Below are 15,791 nucleotides of genomic sequence, written 5' to 3'. Positions count from 1 at the left end.
TTGAATGCAAGAAGGGCAGAGTTGCCTTCCTGAGCCTGCCCAAAGGCCAAGCCAGAGTCCTCTTTGTGAGAGATTTTAATGATCTGAAATTACTTTTCAACTCAAGAAGAAAACCTTTCAGAGGTTGTGCCTTTCAGAGCAAGGTATAGCATGTTAAAAAATAAAAGAGACATTTTCCTGCTCAAAATCAATTTTGTACAAAACCACCACCTCCATCTTTTCAGAATGAACCTGAATGAAAGTCACTTTCTAAATTAAAGAAGTTGCAGTGAAAATTAGTTTCCAATTTTGCAGGTTTCATATTCTTGCTTTGGGGATAATTAAATAATCCAGTAATTTCCTTTCCAAGACACTTTCAGAAAACTAAAACTCCACTTCTCCCTTCCTTCTTTCTCCCTTCAGGAATTTAAAGTTCGTTTTAATGAGCAAAGTGATTGTGCTTGACACCCCTGATAAAAGAAACCAAAACCAACACAGTAATGAATTTTCTGCAGTTGTATAAAGAATATCAGGGGCACGAGGACCTCAGTTCCTCCTCCTGTGTGCCAGTTTCAGAACACAGGAAACCCTGGAATGATGTGGCTGCACTCTGTCAGGGAAAACCAGAACAGCACAAGGCAGGAAGAGGAGGAAACCCAGATTTAAACCCTGCACAGATCTAGAGGGCAGGGACAGGATGGGGCTGGGTTTGTATCCCAGTGACACTCGTTCAGCAGGAATTTCTCTTTCCCTTGGGTTTCTCCTGCTGTGGTTTGATTCTTCCTGCAGAGGTTTGGTTCCTCCCTCTCTGGCTTTAGGCAAGAAGGAAAGCAACTGCCTGAGCTACCAGCAGTTCCTGGACAATGGAATGGCTCAGGTAAATTAAGGGATCAAAACATCCAGGGTGCTGCAGGAGAGGAGAATGTGCCCTGGTCAGTGCTGCTGCAGCCTTTGTCCCTCCCAACACAGCACACAGAGAGAGACTTGCTCAGAGCAGGGTCCTGCAAAGCCACTCCGGGATGGGAATTCAGGGGGTCTGGCACCATCTCAGCAGCAAAGACAAAACCCCTTCGTGCCCAGTTGCACTCTGCAGCTGCTCCAGGGAATTTGCACAAACAGCACTGATGGGGAAAGGCCCCATTGGCACCTGAGCTGAGCTCTGCAGGGAAAGGGATCCCATTCCCTACCCCAGAGCTCCCTCAGTGCTGAGACAGAGAGGGCCAAAATCAGTGGCCAAAAGCTCCTTAAGACATGGCAGAGAGGGACAAAGATCATCTCCATGGAATGGTTTTATTGCAGCAAGGCTCCCCAGCCTCCCTTGATGAGAGCCATCCTTCAAAGGCAATCTGGCCTGGATTATAAACTCAAATATCTGAGGAGCCAAGAGCTTGCAGTTTCCCATTAAGTGGTATTAATTGCCCTGGTTATCGTGCTCTGCAGTTTGACCTAACCTGCTGATTCCCCTCCCTCTCCTGCTGCAGAGCATCCATCACTTTTTAAAGGGTTCCATAAAGCTCCAGGGAAGGCTCTGGTTTGTGTTAGCCTGATTGCTCTGGACTGTGACAAAGCACCCATCACAGCTGCCCAGCCACACCATAGATCAAGCTGCTCTAACCTTGCCATGTCCCAGAGGGGAAGGGCAGCAAAACCATCAGATTTAACCTCCAGGCCTTTATTTCTGGCTGGAGGATGTCAAAGGCCATGCAAGCTTTCACTTTTTCCTTGTTCCCTTAGAACCCACAGCAACAGACAGGAGGAGAAAAGCAGGAAAGGGAGAATATTGGTTTCTCTGGGTCTGGATTGAAGGCACTTGAGACAGTAATTCATGTTCAGACTCAGGTGTTTATTATTTCTTATCAGTAAAACAGTCTTACAACCCTGAGATCTGCAGCAAGGCACAAAATGGCCAACAATCTCTTGTTACAAGGTCTTTTAAGACTAAACTATTCAATTAAGAGCTGACACCTGGATTATTTTCGCTTTTAACCCAATAAATGATCCTAAAGAGCCCCCAATGCAGACTTTTCTGCCCAATTACAAAATGCCACCCAAACCCATGAAGAAGAAGGAAGAAGGTGAAGAGGAAGGAAGAAGAAGGTAAAGAAGAACAACCTGCCTCCACCCTAAAACCTCCATTTTCTTCATCTTTATTTCTATATTCTAAAATCCCAAACTCTAAGTTTTCCACTCTGTGATATTGCACACTTCTAACCAACTCCACACCCGTAATCCCAGTGCTATCAATCAATTTTGGAAGCCTTCTCCACAGCCTCAGGTCAAATGCAGTGTTCTCATGTGGGTCTGTGCCTTTAGGCACAGAAAGTTTAAAATTCTCAGGGGTTCCAACAGGAAAACAACAGAAAGTGGACTTTTGATGTCACTGATCAGCCAAGGCCACATCAGTGCTCAGTTCCTGGCCCACACAAACACAGGTGGGAACAAGTGGCCTTTGGGAACTCAGCAGCCAAGGCTTTCCTGGAGATCAGGTTTTCTCCTGAGCAATGAGGCTGCTGGGGATGAAGCCACACGTCCAACACCTGTCTGTGGCAAGGCTGATGGGGAATCAGCACAAAAGCTCCTGGCATGGATGGATGGATGGATGGATGGATGGATGGATGGCCAGTGTTTTCCATCCTGCAGTGTTTTCATCCTGACTGAACCCTGTGAATTCCCAGGGTGACTCACACTAACCAGCACATGGCAGTGGATGTGCAGCAAACCCATCCCCTTTAGGCTCCTCCAAAATCTGCTTCTCCTCTCCCTCTGGAAGCAAAAAGCTCAGGACTCTTCTGCTTCCTCTACTCAGTGTAAAAAAGGTGAGGAGGAGCAAAGAAACAACAGGTTTAATTCCTATTCCCTGTGTCTCCTTTGGTGCTTTATTCCCTGAATCAACAGAAGAAATTCATAGAATCACAGAGTGTTTGGGTTGGAAGAGACTTTTGAGATCCTCTGGTTCCAACACCCTGCCCTGGGCAGGGAACCTTGCCCTGGACCAGTTCTGGAGAAACAGAAAATCCTCAGTGTTTCTTCAGTAAGAGACCCACCCTGATTTGATACACCTGCCTGTGAATGGAAATGAATTCCAGGGCTTTGGCTCATGTCCGCTGTCCTGGGTTGCCAAGCAAATTGTGTTCTATTTGCCATCTGTATGGCAGTTCTCTTCTGTTCAGTGGGCAGTTCTCCTTATCTCTTCCACAGCTGGGCAGACATCTGCTGATAACAGCTATTGAAGGTCCCTGCATGGTTGATAAGAATTACAGCATCCCACTGGGAGATGTGAGCCCAGAGGGAGGAGCCAAGCATTCCTACCTGGATATAATCTGGAGATTCTGGAACACCAGCACGGCTTCTGCACTGGATTCCCCAGAGGAACAGCAGCTGCCTCTTCTTCCACTGGATCTTCAGAGGCAGAGACTGCACCTTTCTCCAGGACCCCTGCTCCAGCAGAACCAGCCCTGACACTGCAGGAGGGCTGAGCCACAATTCCAATGGCACTGCTGCCAACACCCTGACCCACAGGGTGTCAGGTTGGGTTCTGACTCTGCCAGTGTTGTTTTAGTTACTGCATTGTTTATTTTATCCTTTTATTTTCTTCCCTATTAAAGAACTGTTATTTCCTGCTCCCATATTTATAGCAATTCGGAAAAGGGGCAGGGGGGGGAGGGTTTACATTTTACATTCTCCATTTCAGGGGAGGCTCCTGCCTTCCTCAGCAGACACCTGGCTTTTGAAACAAAGACATCTGCACAAACCATTGCTGTATGAGCAGTAAGTGCACCCTGCCTCAGCAGAGACATCTCAGGGAAGGAGCCAGGAACAGCTCCTGTCAATGCAGGCCGGGCTCTGACTCAGGATTTTCCAGTTAGACTCAGGATTTTCCCAGATTTTCTTTCCATGAATCCAAGCCCTCTCAAAGAGTGTTCACCCACAGGATTCATTCCTGCCTGGGATGCCAGATGCTGCCTCCAGCTCCACTCCAAGATGCAGATGGAGAGTGGAGGGGATGATGTGGGTGCACACGTGAGCGTGGGCTTCTCCTCCAGTGAATCAGCCACAATCACAACAGCCAGGGATGCTCTGCTCAATGCTTTTAGAAAAGGACACTTAAAGGAACGTGAGCAAAATTAAAATACTGAACAAGTCAGATTAAAAAACCATGAGCTGTAAACCTTAGAAGAGAAACACAATTTTGCCTCTAACACACACAAAGAGAATTTTCAAGAGCAATTCACTCTGTGTGTTCTTCAAGGAGCTTTTTCAGCCTGGGCTTATGCTCACTTTTTCAAAAGAGGCTGACCTGAACATTTTTTTATTTCTTTCAAGCACAACAATCCAACCCAAAGCCATTTCTTTTTGTCTGGCTCTGTATTAATTTCAATTCCATCAACGAGGCAGTTGCATAACTCTTGTTTGTAATTGCTGTCACGTCAACCCTGCAACTGATCACTGCAACACTGAAGTTATATAAAAGGTTTTGTTAGGATTTTTGTTATTTTTCTCCTTTAAATTGTGGGAAGATGAAGTCCTACCCTGGAGAGATGTTTTGGTTTTCTAAGCTCTGTTGTCTATTAGTCTTGTGTCTTTTCTCTCCAGTTTTGTTTTACACAGGGTCTGTTTATGCACAGAAACTCTCCAAAAAGTTCTGGGCACCCCACTCATACACAGGCTATAAAATAAACTCTGCTGAGTCAGAGAAGCTACTGGCAAAAGCAAAGTTCACAAAATGGGTTTGCTCTTAAGGAGCAATTTCAATTTCTGGCAAGGCAGACTATTTAAATGCTCCAGTGGCTGGAATTGTAATTTACCTTGTTCTTCCAGAACCAGTGGGCTGTTTCCATGCAATGATGGAGTATCAGACCCCATGGGATCCTTTCTCCTTGTGTCTCTTCACCCAAACACACAGAATTGCTCCTGGAATTCAGAGTCAGCTCCTCCAAACTCCTCATGGTCTCCTTGCTCCTCCTGAGCACTCCTGATCATCCCCTTTGACCAGGGCTGTGCTCACCTGGCAGGGAGGCTTCTCCTGCCCCCAGAGAATTTAAATGATCCATTTTACCTCTCATTTTCTGTCCTGCTGGAGGCACAAATGCCAGGGCCATGCTCACAGATCTCCTGGGCCCAAGGTAGTCTGAAAGGCATTCAGCACTGCAGACAGAAATGCTTCAAGCCAACAAATAATGAAGGACTTTATTTTGACATCAGTGAATTGTACCCAGTACTTACTCCACTTATGTTCCTTCATACTTAAAAGCAATCTGTTTGTAGCTGACATTGTTTTTTTCTTTAAAATAGTCTAGACAATGTCAGATTCTACAAAGAGAAAAAAAGAAAAATATACTGAAGTACCAATATAATGAAGTATCAATGTTCACTCCTTCCTCAAAAAAAAGAAAACCCTTCAAGACCAGAATATATAAAATTATAAAATATATCTGCTTCTTACAGTGTCTTGTCTGTAAGTCCTGCCTCCCTGGGAAGGAGAAGCTTGTTTAGAGAAGGGCTTGGGATGGCAGGAAACCACATCTCTCATTCCCAGTCCAAAATCAAGAGAAGCTTGTAAGGGCTAAACCAGAGCAAAGAAGCTAAACCAGAGCAAAGCAAGGTTCTTGGTAGAGATCTGGGGTTTTAACCCATTTATTTCATCATTTCCCAGGACACAGCAGTACCAGCTGCTCCTGAGGGAAGCAGCAAGGAAGGAGTTGGTCAGCTGCTGTTTTCACATGGTCATTGTTCAAAATTCCTTCTGGATTGTGTGTGCACCTTCAGGGGAGCAGGCAGCACTCTGTGAGGAAAAACTGTCACATTCTGAGTGCTGGAAGCTTTGCAAACCACAGATTTGGAGCACCTAGGGAGGCATGGGGAGCCGGGGAATGCAGTTTAGCCAGCTGCAGTGCATGCATTCCTACAGACACTCCCACAGGAATCCAGTGGTGTTTGAAATGAGAGGGGTGTGTGTCAAAGCCAGGGCACAGCCACTCAACACTCAGTCACATTTAATTCATTAATTTCATAATTTGGATAGAAGAGATCAAACTTCAACAGGGAGGTAAAGGTTCAGGGGAGATACACAAATAGATGCCCTGTGAGTTGCTCTCTTATCTTCACCTGAGACCTTGTGACTGAGACGAAGGCAGCTCACGCTCAAAGGCAATTAACTCAAGAGTGGTTTTCAAACACACAGATCTCACTCGGGGTGTTTGTGGCCTATTTCTCAAGGATTTGTGAAAGGCAGCTGAGGAAATCAGGGCTCCTGGCAGTGACTCTGCTGTTCAAGCATGTTTGTGTGCCCTGAAAAGCTGCCAACAGACCCCAAACTCCACCAGGACTGCACCCCAACCTCGGGCTGTAAGAAAGGCTCTGCCATGGGCACACCTCCCTGCTCTGCATGCTCAGGGTCTCACAGCAACCTCAGCTCTCACAGGGGTGATGTTGTGATGTTACCTCACTCCTCTGGAGATGCAGCTTGAGGAAAGCGAAGAAGAAATAAGAAAATGCATCCCAGAATTCAAAACCCTCTGATAATGTACTGAAAGAAATGGATGGTTTAGGTTTAATCCCAAGTGTAGTTTAAGGCAATTTTTTTCTATTTTAGTTATCTCTCTTGCTCTGTTTGGAATCCAAGCAAATGAGCAACAGAAATTGTTTTAAGATGTTCTGTGTTTTTACATCTCTCTTGTGAAGAACACCAGCATTTCAAAGAACTGAACACTTCCAACAAGTTAGAGAGGAGAAATAAAAAGGTGTTTGCATTGAAACTGTATTCATGCACAACCCCAGCCAGGTTTCTCTCAGCAGCTTCATTTTCCTGGGGATATCACTGGGTAGGAATGGTGCAATCAGCCCTGGGAGAACTCTCATCCCTGCTCTGCCACATTCTCAGTAGCTGAGTTTGGTCTTTGCTCAGACACTCTCCTCTAAGCAAAAGGAATAATCCTTTATTACTGTCAGGAATAAAATGCTGAATGCTCCAAGGAAGCCACACAAAAAGCTTCAATAGTGTGCACTTGCTTTGTTAAGGGTGCCTAAAAGATGTTTCACACAAAATATATGGTTGTGCTTTGGAAAATCCTGCTCCAGTCACCAGCCCAGGCCTTGCCATCCACCAGGGGTGCCTGTCCAGCTCTGGGTGCTGTGAATTCACAGCTCCACCATCCACTCATGTCTGTAAAATTCTTTCTCCTGTCCAGCCAAGGTCTGCTCAGCAGGACAGCCCACCGCATTCTGCTTGCCCCTGGGGCAGTGTTATCTTTTTATACTAAAAACTGCGTGTACAATGTTTACAATTGCTTTCCAATACCTATCACCTATGTTAGACAGTGAGCTTCTACTCTAAACCAATCTAAAAGTGTCACCATCACAGCAGAAGATGGAGGCCAAGAAGAAGAAGAAGGAGAAAGGCTGGACATGCCCAGATTCCTCCATCTTGCCCCCTGAACCTCCATTCTAAAAAACTCCCAAATCTACTTTTTCACCTCATGATAATTTCACTGTCATTCTACTTAATTTGTTTGTGGCTTGCAGATCTTCATCTAAGGTTGGTAACTTGCTCCATGGGTCATAATCAAAACCACAGGGGCATTTTGGGCTCTGTGCCAGGGTCTCTGAGCCCCCTGGCAGGGGTCTTGGCTGCTTAGGACAGCCAGAGGGATGTCCTGGGTCCTGCCCAGCTCTGGGTGCTCTGTGTGAATTTACAACCAGCCAGAATTTACTGCAGACTCCAAATGTGACCTGGCTTCAATTAACCAAAATTTCTGCTTTCATGGGAGACCCAAGCCTCTGTCACACTGCATCTCTCCAGGGCCCTCACCAGATTAACTCCCTCTTCCAATTATGCTCAGGTTCAGACACCTGTCCCTATTCATGTTCCTCAAAGGAGAACTTGGGATTTAAAACTATCCAGCCCTACCCATGCTCATCGTGGCTCCAGCTGCTCTGCACCAGAGAGAGCTTTTCCATTTTGTGCCTCACTCCTGTGTCAGACACTGAGCACAGTTGGCAGCTGGTGTATAAATCACCCCAGCCTGCTTGTATTGAGCTGGTGTAGGGCAGAGTTAGCTCCTCAGCCAAGCACTTCCCAGCCTGCCATTTTCCAAGTTATGTGTGGATCCAGGATTGCAGCTCACTCACAGGTGGGGCTGTAGGAGGAAAGTGATTTTAATTGCCAGGGTTGCAGAAACAGCAGAGATGGATTTTGAGTCCCACACTCTGGGCTGTTTCAGGACTCCTCTGAAGCTCACAGCTGCCACTGCAGTGAGTGCCTACTGTACTTTAAACCCCTTCTGCTTTGGCTGATTTGATGAGGCTCCCCCTTGGCTTTCCATCAACATCACCCCAAGGAAAGTTGGCCCCAGCACTTTTGCAGAATGAGGTCTAAAGAGAACATGAACAGAAGGCAATTTAATATACAAAGGAAGATGAAACAGAAATGTGTGCTTTATTCTTAATACTCTTTACTCATGTAACTTCTCCATCCATCTATTAGTGTTAATTTTGTTTTAAACTACCTTTCTCCCAGTGACAGCTTCAGCACCAGTGAGTTCTCCTCATATCAGCTATTTTGGGACTGGTTAAAAGCAAAGCTTTGAGAGAATGTGGCTCAAGGGACAGGGTTCTCTCACTGAAGGTCCAGGTTACTCTGCTGCACTGCAAGGCAAACACTGCCAGAGTTAAATAACCACACAAAGCAAAGATATACTCCATAAAACATTAATATTTTAATGAAAAATCTTAGCTTCATATTTCTATCCAAAGACACTCAAAACTAGTTTTTCTCCCCCCTTAATTTTGACCTATAATGGGACCAGTTTGGAGATTTTTTTTTTTTGTATTTTGGAAGTTTTTTTTTAAAGATTAAACAACCAGGCTAGCAAAAAGGTACCCAATACATACTTTTCTTATATCAAACAAGCTAGTATTTCAATACAATGTAACTATACAGAATATATACATTACACATATGATCACAAAGCAAACACTACAGGCTCAGAACAGATTTGAAAAAACATGATATTCACATTGATTACAATAACTCTAAAAATGATTGTAACGTTGAAACGGCACTTAGTTTACAAAAAAAGTCACAAAAATATATATAGCCACCAAGAACTATGGTTCCTGAAAAATACTAATAGCCAGATAGTATTATATAAAATGTGAAGTGTATTTAAACATCGTATACATTAAAAAACAAAACCAAAACCCAAAACCAATTCTGTTAGGTCAATAAACATGCCAAGTAATCTAGCTGTGGCCAGCATCAACAAGAGAAGCTGTACTGAGGATGAGATGATGACTGATATACGGCTGGTGACTGGAGACTGGCACAGTTAAGGGGGTTTCACTGTTACTAAAATGCACAAAGAAGCCCAACAATAATTTAATTCACATTTTTTTTCCCCTCCAGCTTCCACTTTTCCCTCTTTGGGGTTTCACCATGGGCAGCACCTCGAGTGAAGGCACTGCAGAACAGAGCAAGGAAGCCGTCCAAGGACTCGGTGTAGCCAGGGTTACAGGTCAGAATATCAAAAGCATGCACAGCTAAATGAATGGTGAAACAAAATCACTCTTCTGGGGACTTCAGCAACCCTCAGGAAGACTGTAGGTACAGTTGCCACACAGGCTGGCAGCACCAGATTCCATTTTTTTTTTTTTAGTGCAACCAGATTTGTAGCTGAGAGCTGTGGGACACGGAGTTACTGTGCTAGCACACGGAGTGAACAAAAATCCAGAGCAGTAAGTACTGTTGCACTAAAAAAATTCACATTTGTTTCTTTCATGGTACATTTCCTCAAATACTTGGAACCCACTCTATTTACCAGGTACCTCTGGTGTGGTGAGGTACTGTCTTGAACCCTCTTACCTGCCATCATCACGATGCTATGGGATTTATTATGTCTACAGTTGGAGATGAGAACCCTCCAAAACAGGATTTCCCCTTGTGAGCAAAACTGGAACGTGAGCGGCCTGAATGAAAATCAGCTATTTTCCATTTTCTGATGGTGTGGAAGTTGCAATGGATGTGGGAGCAGCAGGTGCTCCTCCATCTGAATTCTCTCATCCCTGCAGGGTGCACAAAGCTCCTGCTGGGTTTGCATATAAAATGCTTCCTGGTTTGTCTCTGAGAGAGACCAGCACTCACCTCAGCCCTCCCAACCCAGGGCTGCAGGGTGGAACCAGCGACCAAGAAGTGCCTGAAGCCCTCATATAAAACCTTAAACCATAGCTTAAAAACAATAAAACTCCATCCCACAGGGGACATATAGGGATCATAGTCTTATAAAATATATCTGACTGCATTGGCAGCTATTACTTTTTTAAAAAGTTTAAATTCACATCTTTTCGACTCAGAATCCATGTGAAGCCAGAACCATTTCCAATACCCGAGTCTACTGATCTCTCAGTATGAGAGACTTGGCCGTGGTCTCTGCGAGCCTGACAACTGAACTCCAGCTGTGGGGACACCACTTGGGCTCACTCTGCTTGCAGCAGGAGGGCTGAACCACATCAGCCCTGACCCTTGTCTAGCAGACACAGAAATGCATACTAAATAATGGATTTTTTGGGAGGGAGGGGAAAAAAGTGAAGAAGAAATAAGAAAATGCATCCCAGAATTCAAAACCCTCTGATAATGTGCTGAAAGAAATGGATGGTTTAGGTTTAATCCCAAGTGTAGTTTAAGGCAATTTTTTTCTATTTTAGTTATCTCTCTTGCTCTGTTTGGAATCCAAGCACATGAGCAACATAAATTGTTTGAAGATGTCCTGTGTTTTTACATCTCTCTTGTGAAGAACACCAGCATTTCAAAGAACTGAGCACTTCCAACAAGTTTTAGAGAGGAGGAATAAAAAGGTGTTTGCATTTAAACCGTATTCATTTCTATGGAGAAAAGAGATATTAACAAGAAACAATTACAGACAAGAAAATTAACAAGTAAACTCAACCCTAAACCAACCAAACAAAATCCTCCAAGAACTCTATTATTCCTCCAGTTGAACCAGATGGAAAAGTGAGAACTAAATTAAGATGTTACCAGAGATTAGGAAGCTGAAAAGATAATGTGTAACACACAGTGCAATGAACAATGAACCCCAGGCCTTGCCTTGTTCCTCAGTGTTAATGATGCTTATTTCTTTTCAAGGAAGAACAGATCAGAGTTGTAAAGTCTTTGTAACTTTCCCCTTTCTCTTTGGTATTCTGAAAGCAATTTGCCTTCTGACTCAAAATTTTAAGTCTTAAAATCCAATATGCACGTATGTCTGTGGTGTATTTGTACCTTCTCACCAATGAACTCTTTAGTAAAATACTTCAGGGATGAAAATGATCAGATTTTAATGATCAGATTATGTCTTCCAGCTCATCCCTGACCACCTTTGATTATTACATCTGTGCAGTCAGGAAATGTGGTTTGGGTGAAGCACTGTTCAGAACATGACTCACAAAGGACTCTCATTTACCTGTGGAACATGTCAGGAAAAAGAGAAAACGCTGGATTTGAGCTCAGTGTTGCAGCCCTCTAGGTCAGAACAAAGCTCAGCAAAAGGCTTTGTCTTGTCTCACTGGCTTCTCAGAGAAATCACAAGTGGAAGGGAAATGGTCTCTAAATTCAGCTCATCAGCAGGCACTGGGCTATTTCACAGCCCAGAAAAAGCATTTCTCCTTCAAGCCCTTTTAAGAAGCCTCACAAAGGTAGATATAATCAAGACTGAATTGCAGCACAGAAGTTCTTTGCAGCATGTTTCTAAAACACCCTTTGGATCTGGTGGAGAAACCTCATTCCAGCAAGCTGGAAAGTGCTTAAATCCCAACTGTTTTCACTCTATTTAACTAAAATATGTGGGTTTAACCTAAAAAGAGAAAAATTGCTGAAGTCACTGAAACCCTTTAAACACTTTCCAAAGGTCAATAAACTTTTTTCCTTACAAAAGCTGGCTATTAATAGAAAGAACTCAGTCTCAGAGAGTATCAGAGCTGCCTAGGCTGACTGAATACAAATTGATGTGCAATATAATACGACTTTTGTGTCTTCTGTTTCTTCAGGAGCAACCTTTCTCTATTGCTTTCATTTCCTCCTCATGTTTGCATAAAACAAATCCGGAAAATAACAGAAAATATCAATTTACACAAACAAGACTCAAAACTAGGGGAGTAAATCATGCCTTTGGAATACTGAGATCAAGGAATACCTACTCACTCAGCACATCATCTGTAGGCCGTGGGCATTTGGCATCAAACACTGAGTTAACTTCAGAAGCTGTAAGAAAGATCACAAATCTCCTAATGTACTTCCTAATTTAGGTTTCAAAGCAGTACTTGAGCCCAAACAGGCTCGACCAAACAAGACTCACTGCTCTGAAAATCCCACACCCTCCATTTGTAGCTTTTTCTAAATATGGAAAAATGAAATTGCAAATATTTCAGATTATTGCTTGCTTGAGTTGTGTGTGTAGCTGGAGTAATGGCCTTTAATAAACCGAGTTGGCAAGGATTTAAAGTGTTTTGAAACAGGAACAATTCATCATTGCTCTATAGGCTTTTTGTAAACAGCCCCCTGTTGGTTAGAAAGTTGTCCTTAGAGAGAATAAATTGCTTGTTTTATCCAAAACAGGCTAGTAAAAATCTCTGAAACTATACATACATATGTATAAACAAAAAAAAAAAGTGCAATAATGCACAAAAGAGCTTATTTTTTCCAATCTGTAAACTCCCTCTAGCTAAATCTCCGATTAGTAAAAACACAGTGTGTATGTGAGGGGGCAATGATCAGAACTGCAAATAGTCTGGCCAAGGTTTAAGAATTTCAGTTTGGGAAAACCTTCATTTTCCTTTGTGGTTCCCCATCTGCAGACAGGTACAGTCAGGAGATATTTGTCAGGCTTGCATGGCTGAACATTTCTCCATCATTCCCAATTCCTGGTGCACCTTTAGACTTTCCATGCCCAGCCTCAGCTGGGCTGATCTGTTTAGGCTATTTGATCAAGCAGTTTCTAAAAGGACTGGAACAGAAGAAGTAGGAATACCTGGCATTCATCTGGGCTGGACAGGGATGTGTGTTTTGAAGAAGTGTGCGACTGTTCCTTTCAAAACCACTCACCATTTCCAAGCACAGGGCACAGTAAGGGTTTTGAAAAACAGCAGGCACATATAGGAAGTGTCACTTCTTTATGCAGAGGATTAAAGCATCCACTCAAAACTAGTCAAAACTGTTCAATCATGGTTTCCAATGCATCCTTTTGTTTATCATTTGAAAAAGGTTTCCTCTGATTTCTTTCCCTTAACCAGAGGGCCTGCAGAAGCAAGAGAAACTTAATGAGCTGCTCTAACTGTGGAAGAAGGAATAGTTAAAGTGATCTGAATCAGTTGTTCTTCTTTAGAAGTATATCACAGCTTCCATGATGTTCTGACAAGATCTTTTTTTGTGCAATCAGTCTTAAATATTTTCACACAAGTGATCATTCAGTCATGAAAAATAACGTAACATCTGTCGCAGTTTTCAGTTTAAAGCATAGCTTACAAAGTAAAAAGGGGAAAATCTCCCCACTTTTCGTTTAAAAAAATTAAATTAAAATGTACAGGACCAAACACAGGCACTTTCCAAAGAACAAAAATGAAACCAAACCATGAATTATTCGATAGTAATAGATGACAGCTCCGGTTTGGGAGGGTCACCCGCGGCTGCCTCAGCAGCGGTGTTAGTCTTTGGCTGCTCTGGCACATCTTCTTCCTTCTCTGCCAACCCACCCAGAGACCCCAAGGGGAAAGTGCTTTCACAATTCTGAGTAGATGACACCTGTGAAATGACAGGCATTTGGACAGAAGAGTTGCTCTCAAAGCCATGCTCCCCTAGCTCATACTGCCCGAGGGTCTCCTCTTGTTCCTGGTTTAAGTAGTCCGGTACTAGGAAGTCACTGCAGGAGGGGTAAAGGACAGAAGAGAAATGTCATTTCTCACACCATGGTAGCAGCTCCATCACACAAGCATTGTCAGAGAACAAAGGTACTCATTTCACATTGGCCAAGATCATGGCACTGACATACCCCACTAAGCACCATCACCTGCTTCTCATTTCCACACACACAGAATTTATTCAGTGGCATCTACTTCACATCTGTATTTCCTACACAGCAACTTCTTATGATTAGATTGTATCACCTTGATGAGAATGAAAGTTAATGTCTGGAACACATTTGGCACTGCAAACCTCATTGATAAAAAGGGAGCACTCAGGCTTTAAAAATAGAAACAAAAATGAGTTCAGCACTGGCAAAATGTGGCCCTTTCCATGTCTGAGGTACAGCATCACCCAGAGCAGCAGCAGGACTTCCCTGTGAGTGGGCAGGCTGGAGCCAGGGGCACAGGTGAGGCAGCTGAAGGCAGAGGGAGCTGCCAGCTGCACTGGGGGTGTGATCCTGACATGTATCACACTCCTGAGAAAAGTATGGAATTGCATTTCCTTCCCCTTTTAATCCTTCCTGGATAACTCTTGTGCTATGCACTCTTAACAGCTGAGGGCTGAGTGGATCCAAAGAAAACCTACCAAACACTCCAGCTGTATTTTCAGAGCATGAGGACATAATGGAAATAAATTTCTTTGCATGTTTTCAGCACCAGACATGAAGTTTGTACTTGAGACAAGTATATACATGTATTACATATATGCACATTTGTATGCTTGGGTTCACCTGGCAATGCCTCAGTTAAAAGAAATCCTTAAAGGACAGAAGCATTCACTGCTCCAACCCAAACTCTGCTAAACCTCATGTTTGTCAAATCAGACTGAAGGAAGGGCTACAGGCAACTAAAATCACACCCTTTAATGCGACTTTAATTTGCTGACAACAATGCAGTGCTTACCACAACCAGGGCATCACCCTGCAGAGTGTTTGCTGCAGTTTTGGCACAAGAGCCAAGAACAAGAACTGTGTAAGCCCTCAGATATGAAGCACTTGTACTTTTAAACAATATTTTGCTGAAAGAACAGCATGGCTTTCCTGCTTTGTTTTTCAATCTTTTTCATCCTACGTCACTTCTGAGTTAATCAAAGAGAACAAAATACTCAAATGTTTTTATGGGAAGAAGAATGATGTCTGGAAATCAGGAGGGGTGGGATTGTGATGCTGTAACATTCAGAACATTGCATTTTTTGCATTGCTGAAGGCAGATGACTTACACACAGCAAGCTGCACTCTCTCTATAGATTTAAGAGCTGGAAGATCTTCCTGTCTTCAATTTCTCTCATCCAACTTTTATATTTTCTATCTTAAATTCCAACAATTATTTTTATATCAATGAGAGAACACAGTGCTCGTCTGATACCTCAGAACTCTTTTAACAGTCTTTAGCAGTGCATTTGTGAGATACGCCAAGTCTTTGGTGCCCTGATAAAAAATGTCCAAGTGGCCCTTACTATTTCCAAACCTATTAGCCTAACCATTTAGTAATGTTATCTAGAAAATGAGAAAGGAGAAGGTCTGGAGTCATGCAATCTTTCCACAGTGTAAAGCAAGCACTTAAATGAAGTAGGAAGTCTGTGCCCTATGAAAGTGAACAGACTATGTACAAGATTTTGAAAAGCAAATCAATATAAAATCACAGATACTGTAGGACAGAACACTGTGGCTTCACACCATTGGCCTGGCCATAGGTACTACTGAAAAGAGAAATTAAATAACCCAGAACCAGCCTCTGCATATCACTGGATTCTTCAGTAGCCTCCTATATAGCTCCCATGCTGTAAGACAGATCAGATACAACAGAGAGTGGAGCAGGAATCAATCTGACTGGAATTAGCTGGCAGCCTGATGAGAGGCACAGCA

The 15,791-nt window shown here is 43.3% G+C and overlaps 1 protein-coding gene across 5 annotated transcripts in view; it reads right to left on the bottom strand.

The window, feature by feature from the left end:
* Positions 1 to 8,671: 8,671 nt before the first annotated feature.
* The window catches only part of ZBTB44 (zinc finger and BTB domain containing 44), a 41,274-nt gene continuing 34,154 nt past the window's right edge, over positions 8,672 to 15,791 (bottom strand). For 4 of the 5 annotated variants that reach the window (XM_054292879.1, XM_054292881.1, XM_054292882.1 and 1 more), the window contains one exon: positions 8,672 to 13,883. In XM_054292879.1, coding sequence (XP_054148854.1) covers positions 13,601 to 13,883 — 283 coding nt within the window. In that variant the 3' untranslated portion in view covers positions 8,672 to 13,600. The remainder of the gene's footprint in view (positions 13,884 to 15,791) is intronic. The other variant, XM_054292883.1, reaches the window with a different exon arrangement.

This window comes from Melozone crissalis, unplaced genomic scaffold (assembly GCF_028551555.1).
Source record: "Melozone crissalis strain CALT ecotype California unplaced genomic scaffold, PUWL_Pcris_2 ptg000120l_1, whole genome shotgun sequence".
NCBI classification, from domain to species: Eukaryota; Metazoa; Chordata; class Aves; order Passeriformes; family Passerellidae; genus Melozone; species Melozone crissalis.
This window is presented reverse-complemented; position numbering and strand designations above follow the sequence as displayed.